Here is a 9855-nt window from a genome sequence, read left to right as displayed (position 1 = left end):
TCCTGTTAACTGACCGATACTGCAGTTAATCTTCCAGATCTATTGTATATATAACCAGAATCACCTAGTGTAAAATATTTATAAATGGGTTCTAACTATATGTACGTACATCTATTATTGAATTCAGTATAGAACTGGATTGAGGTTTTAGTGCAGTGATCTGCTTTACATTTTCAATTTGAAATGATAATTTGCAGTTAAATCTACTACCAATTCAATCTCAAGAAGTTAAACTCTACAGACCCCTTATATCCATGCATGCATGCATGTTGCAATGTGTATTGCATGCTATATAGTTATCAGTACTGGAGTTTGAGTATGGAAGACAGAGCCTGTATAGAGCTCTACCATTTGATTATTCCTCTTAACAAATTTAGCTTATACCAGTCAATTGGGACACCATGCATTGAGGATATCTGGAAACTTCAGATGTGAAGTTGAGCTCAAAAAACCTCTATTAGGTCTTCTCTGACACATGTATATACATGGGTGACCTGATCTTGGAAAACCTACCTTTTTGGCACATTGGTCAATTTTCTGTTTTATAGTTTAAATGAGGTACTAGGTGCTCATCTATCTTATGTTAAAAATTCAGCTTAACATCTTGAAGCATTACTGAGATATGGCCAATTTTCTGTCCAGTACATTATAAACTAACTTTTATGGTAATGTATTGAATTCTGTGAGTGATTAAGGGTGACAAATGGTGACAAATCACTTTGTTTACCAATAATTCCATTGTTACCATCTAAAATACTTTAAAATACATTTCTGATAGATTACTGAAGTAGTATTGGTGCTTTTCTGCAATTAAATGCCATGTGTCATTGTCTAAGACTAAGTTTTAGCCATTCCAGCAGCTGAAACAAATCACCCAATTTGTAAGTTAATTGTTATCCCACGCATGTGAATTTACTACATGGTCTGATATAATCATCCATATCTACTAGGAAAAAGAAGCTATGAGTGTGAAACTTCACAGCAAGAAGGTTTAATAGTTGCTTTATCCAAATGTGTAAAAAAATGAATTTAAAAGAAAGTGTTGAAATTTTCATTTGAGTTTTCCCAAAAAGTTTGCTTGTGCCCAAAAGGTAGGTTTTCCAAGATCCAGTCACATATTTGGGCTGTTTTACATAAATGAGTCACAGATCATATCTGGATCAGAGCATATACCATATGTCATCTGGGTGATCAACCATGACCTATAGTTTCAAGCCATTGCTATAAACACTGCTTGAAGTATCTTAGTTTACTACAGTGGTATATCCCCATGGAAAAGTTAATTGTTTGTTATTTTAGTAGTTTTTCAGTAAACCCCCATTCACTGATGTTTTACTGAGAGTTTAAAACTTAGTAAAATAATTATGTTCCATATACTTAAGTTTACTGACACTTTACTATCAGTATAACTACAGTAAGGCATCTTAACAAATTAGTAAACTAAGAACCTTCAAGCAGTGAAAACTTTAGCTGCTTCTTCAAGGTATAATTTGACAAATGGCATTGATATCACCCCGATATCCATTAATAAACACAACAAGACTTCATCATGCCAGTAGTTGTATATCTACCTTGTTAATGCACAACTGGACAGCTCTTCAAAATATGAGCAGATGCAGGACGAATAGAATTACAAAGTAAACAAATAGAACTGACTTGTAATTACTGAAGTTGTAAATTCACCGGGGTTGAAAGAGTATCACAGGATGGATGATAATTGGCCAAGACAGATGCTATTATTCATACTTAGCAACTATGGAAGATTATCAATAGTGATATATGTGATGACTGTCCTATTAGAGTATTTGACTTTTGACTGACTGCTCTATTAGAGTATCTCGGTCTTGTATATGTATAAAGTTTCTTTTCTTGGGAAGAGGTTGGGACGCTCCCTCAATCTGCCATTGATAGAAATACCAGTGGGAGAGACTACTTAGTAGTATGATGTGTGATTCAGGTAATGTTGAATACCAGTAATTTAGGTAATTATAAAGAACAGTTGCCCTATTGCTAATTATTTATAATATCTAACTCTATAGTATGCACATTCTGCAAGTAAAAGTTTTCTCTTTAAATTAGATCATTGCTGTACTGTAAAAAGTATAAAATTAATAGATTACTAACAGTGGCAATGCTTCATTTATTTGCAACTGAATTTGCCAAAACAAGGCTTCACATGCATCCGCTTTAATGACTTTGAAGCACCATATCTCAGTGTAAGAGTTTGCCATTAATTTCACATTTTGACCTGGTATTTTTCTATTCTATGGAAGAATTGCATGAACATTTTAGGCTGAGTAGTCAAATTAAAGTCAGAAAATTGAATGTGTGTGGAAGCCTTGTTTTGTCAGATTCAGCCACATTTGCAGTAGCTCTAATTCTTTAATAGGTAAAGCTACTGCCCCTGACAATGACATGGCTGCTGGGACAAATGATTTCTCTTCCACCCAACAATACAACGGGCTGCTGGTACAAATGATTTCTCTTCCACCCAACAATACAACGGGCTGCTGGTACAAATGATTTCTCTTCCACCCAACAATACAATGGTCAGTTATTAGCAAGTGTACCGGATGATGCAGATGGGAATGATCTACCCAGGTGACAGGTCTATAAGATGCGGACTCAAATCCTTGTGGACTCAAGAATACTTATGGCATGCTAGAAGCATAGAGAATGGAGCTGAGCAAGATGTCACAGCAATCATAAGGGATATTTGAATACCTGCATGAGTTTTAAAGCTCAGCTACATAATGATGTAAGTGCAATAAAAATGGAGTGATGTATACTCTACAAGCAGCTTCATTAGATTATAAAGCCTGTAATTGCTTGCATTATTAGTGGCTATTCTTACACAATGTGTGTAAAGATGGAGAAGGTGTATGACACAGATTGCTCCTAATTGTACCATGTATGCTGAAGTTTCAACATAATCATTGCTTGTTTATGGGTAATTGTCAGCTCCATATACAAGAGCACTGACTTACTGCTTTTTATAAATGAATTTTGATCAACTAAAGAAATAAATAGCTAAAATGAACAAAAAGTAAAAATAGGAGCCTCGGCATGCTGCTCTTTATGGGCTAATGTCAACTCAGGAGTCATAACAAGCTGCTCTGTGTGGGCCAAGTCAGCTCCTCAACTGAGAGTATGATAGATGCAGCCACTGTCTCATCTAGGATGGCTACCTTGTTAAGGGCTTGATTTTAGGAATTTGTACAATAGAAAACTGGACTCAAACACTAAATCCCTTCCTTACCCAAGTATCTGCTTATCAAAATTAGAGCTTATGTACATTCCTCAAAATAATAGAAATCAAGAAATTTAACCCTCATGGCAGTCAATACTTGTACACATACTAAACCACCACCACAATCATCAGCTTGCGGAGGCAAAGAAAGAATGTGATGTGCCAACAGCCTGGCAGAAAGTACTTAAATGTGAAAGGTAAGGATGTCATTGAATGATCAACATGCTCAGGTAATGCAACAACAGATTCCCAAAAGTAAACATGCTCATTCAATTAAGCTGCCCCCATGCATCTTAACATTTATAAACATTAATCATGTGTGTTATTCTATTCATGAGTAAGAAAAGTTGTACAATTGGATAATATACATTTCTCACCAAACTCAGTTGATGTTCTCAACACAGTCAACAAGATAAAACAACCCAATATTCTATCTACTAAACTACATATACATTCTAGCTTTAAATTTTGACTGGGGAAAGTTGATTGGACGCATGCATGTCTGGCTCACCCTTGGCTATGACTTCCCTCATGTAGCTATTGTGTAATATCATTTATGCAGTTGTATAATCAATGCAATCACTGGACTGGACTGACTAGTGGGCTAAACTGCATGATGCACTGAACTACTGGACTCATTAATATTGTTTTCAAAATATTTGAAGTAGCAATTCTACACTTAAAGCAAATTATGCAGGCGGAGCTAGTCTCACATAGCTAACCTGGCAGATCACTATTCTCACCCCATGCAACAGTAAACAGTCCTATCACATAAGACTAAGATTGGGCTATCAACCTACAATTGTGCATCATGACAAGACAGTTAAACTACAGATTGCTATAACTGGTGTTAGGATGCTACTTCAGTATGCTATACGTACACCATACCAGGGGCTTAAAAGGGGGCTAGTTGTGCTAGTTGTAAATGACTTTTGGCTAGTTGTAAATGGTAATTGGGCTAGTTGTAAAATACTAAAAATAGTACAGAAAAGTATAAAGTCTAATGCAGTGGAGACACCTTTATTTAGGGGGCTGGGGTCTAGCTTGGTGATGCCATGGCCTATAAGTCGAAGACCTAAAAATAAGGTAGCTAGCTAATACCTGCTGCATAACAAAGCTGCCCTCCACCAACTATATCTCCTTATGTACATACGTAGCTTGCTACACTGCTCCTCTGAAGAATACTGTGACTGCTCTATTAGAGTATCTCGAATTATTGATGCTAGCTCAGTATTGAGCTAGGGCTCTCGATTAATAGCAGCTATAGATAATTTGGGGAGGCTAAGCACCTCCATAATCTTCTTGACAGGGACTACAGCCCCCCCCCCCCTTCTCCGCCGTCCCTGCAATATAATGTACGAGGCTATAGGGCTGTTAATTCTATTCCACTATATCCAATTTCTACATAGCTACCCGGCGTGTTGCTATTTCGCTATTTCCTTGAACAGAACTGAAATAGTTACGTATAGCTAACTGAGCACCAACAACTGGTCTGTGGACGGCCGGGTGTGGTTTGAAATATTCCAAATAGTTGAATTCGAGCAGTGGGGAGTGTCTACTGATCTATAGACGGGTTGCGTTTTTAAGGCGTGGTCGTTTTAGCTACCGTAAATTTTCCACATACTGGCGAGTTCGCTAAGTCAAAAATGTATTACGGCTAATGGAGAAAATGATCGTTTCGGTTAACTTTAGCAAGCAGGAGTTAGCCAGCCTTCAGAACGAAAAGTATGTTATAGAGAAAGGTTCGAGCTATAACGTATCCAGCGTGTAAGGTGAAGGCTGAACGAGAAGATGATTTTCTCTCAATCTCTGGTTTTTGGAAAGAGATAAAACTCGCTGAAAACATTCACTTAGAATGATAGACTGGATGATTTTAACTCACCTTGTACCTTTGAAGAATCAAAAACGTTTGTCAAACTATTTTTAAAAAGATCATGGAAACATTAGAAACACACATACATACTGAAAACTACACCATACCACTACTTATTACTTTTATTATTATTATTATTATTACTAGGACCGCGTCACACACAACCAAATACATACACCAACGTGACAGCCCCCCCAGTGAGGCTATTAGGTGGTGAAGGCATGATCCCCAAATCATCTTAATATGTCACAGTAGTGACAGATATAACACAATAGTGGCATCGTAACTAGAGGCCACCAGTAGCTAAGTGCCAGTACATCATTGGTGTGGTAATGGCACAGTGATGTGTACAAAGTATATGTATACAAAACATACAGGAGAGAACTATACATTATTGCAGTATTGTATGCAGCAATACATTATAGGCAACATCACCAGATAAAAATTATTAGCCAATATACAGCACTGTATATCAACATCAACTAGAGCTAAGTAAGGTTCATCAGTGATGTAGCAATGGCACAGTGATGGGTGACACACTATAGTTATGCATACACAACTTTCAGGAGATAGCTACACAATGCTGTAGGAGTATGCAAGCCAGATGAACCAGATAAAGGAAGACAGCAGCCAAGCCAGCCAGAGCCTAGTAGCTATGCCAGGTGAAGGCAAAAAAAATTAAGCACGTATTATTATTATTATTATTATTATTATTGTTTACTGAGCAGTCAGCCCTGCTGGTGTGCTCAGGAATCACATAAACAAATACATTAGGTACAATAATATGATTGGAGTCTAGCTGTAAATAGATCAGTATCTGCAATTTCAATTTTATTTATTTTTTATTATTATTATTAACACTTTACAGTGACCAGCACTGAAGGTCTACAGCAACATGTGCTGCAGCCTTAGGATTACCTAACCTAACTTCAAGGACTTAGACTTAATGACTTATAGCTGGAAAGGTGTAACAGAAAAGGGGCCAAAGTAAGGATAAAAAATCCCTCCAACTCCAGGATTCGAACTGCAGGTCACCCAATGTCTAGTCGGGGCCACACTCAGTCTTCCTCCAGGAGGGATGGATTTAGACAACACTACATAATTGGGTAAATTATTCCATGAATTGATGGTTCTTACTGAAAAGAATTTACTTCGAACATTCTTTTGGGCATGAGGTTTAAAAAGTTTGAAGTCATGTCCCCTTGTGGCACTTGACAAATTCAGCTGGAAAAATAATTCAGGTTGAAGATTAACATTCCCTTGTAAGATATTATATACCATAATCATGTCAGCACGATGCCTTCGATATGACAATGTAGGAAGCTTGAGGGTAACCAGACGTTCATCATACTCTAAACTGGACAGATCCTGAACACATTTAGTGGCTCTTCTTTGCACTCTTTCCATCCTGTCACAATCTCCAATATAATTGGGTCCCCATACAACATTAGCATATTCAAGGTGAGGTCTTACCAGAGCCTTGTAGAGTATTGGAAGAGTCTTTCTATTTAGAGTGTTAAATGATTTTTTCATTAATCCCAATATTACGAGGAGTAGCCAGCACCCACGCAAAAACCCAACACGGTGTACGAGAGTCCAAATATTTAAGTGTTTCAAAACGTATTTCTGTATTATTTCAATAAATATTTCATGTATTTATATGTATTTATAATTGGATTTCACAGATAGGTGTACGAGAGTCCCAAGACGTTAGCTACCCCTTGACTTATTACCTAACTATATACTTATTACTATAGCTATGTACTTAACTTAACCAGTGTCAAAGTCAGAAAATTCGTCCTCAGCAGTAAGCGAATACTGGCGGAGTATCATTTTCGCATTGTACCTCCACAAAGTCACACTAGCAGTTGCTGGAGAAGTTGGCGCCTAGCAAACTTTCGAGGCAAACCGTTTCTAACAGTTGTTCTGTCAACTATGGATCCTAAAATTGATAGGGCATATGGTGACCAAACACCAAAGGTCTCACATACAAGAGGGATAAAATCTCCTCCATCATCATTTTTAAAAATGGGTTTTTGTTGACTTCTTGACCAACAAATTAACATTGTAATCATGCGTAAAACGGAAAGTCGCGTTTGCTCGCGTTACACAAGGGACACGCCCTAAATAGGCAACCCGTCTATATGATCCTACTCATAATCAGGTTTGAGAGTGCGTGTGCTGGCAACTTCTAAACCAGCTACGAATAGCTACCCATCCTTTAGCCTACTTCACACTGATTAGCTGCGACGGCATCGATCAACTGACTAGCTAGATATATTGTACTCCCAAAGTGGACTTGAGAATCAATGGCTACTGATGAGAACGCCGATGATCCTACCGTGGGCGTAACTAGACTTGGCAAACCTCGTAAGTGTAGCTAACATAAATGGCAAGAGTAGACCAGGGGTTTATTCGTGACTGATTAGCTAGCTGTCACTTTCGGTATGCAGCTGCAGGTGGGTGTATGCGGAACTATCGTTTTTCATAATCATGTAGCTACAACACGATGTACAAATAGCTAACACCCTTTATTTATGTGGCAGTGCGTGCCGGCATGTGTGATTGACTGAGGGTTTCTGCCTATAGATTCCATGATTATGAGTATATGTGTAAATTTAGCTAGTTCAGTATAGTTGCCAGTCTTGGTTACATACATATGAAATACTGTATACTCACTATTTGTGATGTTCTCTACTTTTGTAGTGACTGTCAACCTTATTACAATAGACTTCATTTTAAAGTGACACAAATGCTCCTTGTGCACTTTAGACTTTCTTCTTAATTCAAGATACAGCAGTGATCATTCTTACCCCCAATGAACCTCAATTATATACTTAAAACCATAAAACTGTATTAGATGCTGTGTAAAACTGCATGTATGGTTTTGTCAGACTCGGTCACAATTTAACAGCTTAATTGGAGTATTTGGATGTGTCTTTGGATCGATACAATATATACCTGACCAGTCATAAACTTTGAACACTAATAGGCTCACATAGCTACTGTACGTACATAGCTATACAAAACTTGAATGCACTGATTAGGCCAACATCGAATCATAAGATCATTTCCTTCACTTTAAGAACAATTACACTGTTAATACTGAATGGGTTCTTACATAAGCACCTTTTTGGGTGCTAGCTATATCTACCATTACAACTGGCATTCAAACTTGTTGAGTGTTCCATTACACTCGTAAAGTTTTTCTGTACACCCATGGGGTGTTTAAGAACACCTCACTTTTGAAAAAAATTCTCTGAATGCTCTGCTCTACACAGTTTTTGGATCATAATATGTGAGAACTGTTAACAACACGCGTAATGGATCTGCAGCTGACTCGGTACAATAAGTGAAATGTGTAATAGCTACGTACTATTAACTTACATAGTACAGTTATCTCTATAGCAATGATTTTCCTTGCCTCTTTTAAGATTTTCAATTTTTAAAGTAACCAACAACCATCACTTCTTTTGATTGTGGGTTTAAAGGAAGGCAATATTACTGAAGGAGTGAAGTAACCTAAGCAATGCCATAAGGAGTAGTTTCTAAATTCTGTTTACTCTTATCTCACTATAATTGCACCTAAGTGTACGAGTGCCTACTTAAGTGTAGTGTGTAATTACACCCTATAAAATAGTGTCTATTGACATCTTGGCAAATTCTACAAACACTCTGTGGGTGTACACAATGTATACTTCCAGTGCACGGAAAAAACGTAATGGAACACCCCATTTTTTACAGTGCAGGCAGTGAGGGTAGGTGGTAATTTTGACGATGCACAAGTTCGGCATCATGCTCACATTATGGAGTAGGCTGTGTAATCTTAATAAAATAATAAAATTTGAGGTTGAGAGACATTGCAGATGCCTGCATGTAGGACCAGATTATTACAAAATCATACGTTTTATTTTTACAGTATATTTGTCCCAAATAATGCTTAAAATTGTCAACTGTTAATGATGCTACAACATATTCCGGTAGTATATTCCAATCATCAATATTATTCTTCTTGAGAAAAAATTTCGTCACAAATTTTATGTGCTGGATGTTGTAAAATTTAAATGAATGACCTCTCAAATGGAAGTGATGGATCTAGCAAGCTGTAAGGATTGGTACGTACATGTTGCCATGTAGCAACTGATACATAGAAATCATGTCTCCTTTGAATCTTCTATATGCCAAGGTAGGTAGGTGTAGATGATGGAGTCTTTCAGAGCAACTATATTATGATGATGCCAGAAAGTCACCAATTAGTTTTGAAGCTCTGCATTGAAGTGATTCAAGTTTGTTAATATCATCCTGATAATAAGGCCTGTAGATTACAGCAGCATATTCTAGAACCAAAGTTTTGTATAGTGCAACAAACATCTTGATTTCAAAGGGAGGAAACATCTCTTTGTCAAACCCGCAATATTATTGGCTTTACTATAGTAACTGAGGCAGTGTAGGCATGGAAATTTATAGCTGGTTGTCAAATGACACTCCTAAGTCTTTTTCCTCACGCACTTGCTGTATACTTATATTGCTTAGAGAATACACAAAATTGGGTTGTAATGCATTGATTTGCACTTGTTAATAAAACATTGAAATATAGAATCATTTATAAAACAGGATATTTTCATACCACGACAAGTGCAAGTGGAAGCATAAAGCCCTAGGAGGCAAAAGTTGGTATCTTACCACTGTACCAACTGTTTCCAGTTTATTGACTACAAATTAACCTGTTGTA

General features: G+C 37.2%; 1 protein-coding gene across 3 annotated transcripts in view; it reads left to right on the top strand.

Annotated features, from left to right (window-relative positions):
* The first annotated feature begins 7240 nt into the window (after window positions 1–7240).
* The window catches only part of LOC136254010 (caspase-6-like), a 13032-nt gene continuing 10417 nt past the window's right edge, over window positions 7241–9855 (top strand). The window contains exons 1-2 of one of the 3 annotated variants that reach the window (XM_066046648.1): window positions 7241–7287; window positions 7334–7493. In XM_066046648.1, coding sequence (XP_065902720.1) covers window positions 7433–7493 — 61 coding nt within the window. In that variant the 5' untranslated portion in view covers window positions 7241–7287; window positions 7334–7432. Of the gene's footprint in view, window positions 7494–9855 lie in introns of all 3 variants that reach the window. The other 2 variants (XM_066046649.1, XM_066046647.1) reach the window with 2 other exon arrangements.

Source organism: Dysidea avara, chromosome 4 (genome assembly GCF_963678975.1).
Source record: "Dysidea avara chromosome 4, odDysAvar1.4, whole genome shotgun sequence".
NCBI classification, from domain to species: Eukaryota; Metazoa; Porifera; class Demospongiae; order Dictyoceratida; family Dysideidae; genus Dysidea; species Dysidea avara.
This window is presented reverse-complemented; position numbering and strand designations above follow the sequence as displayed.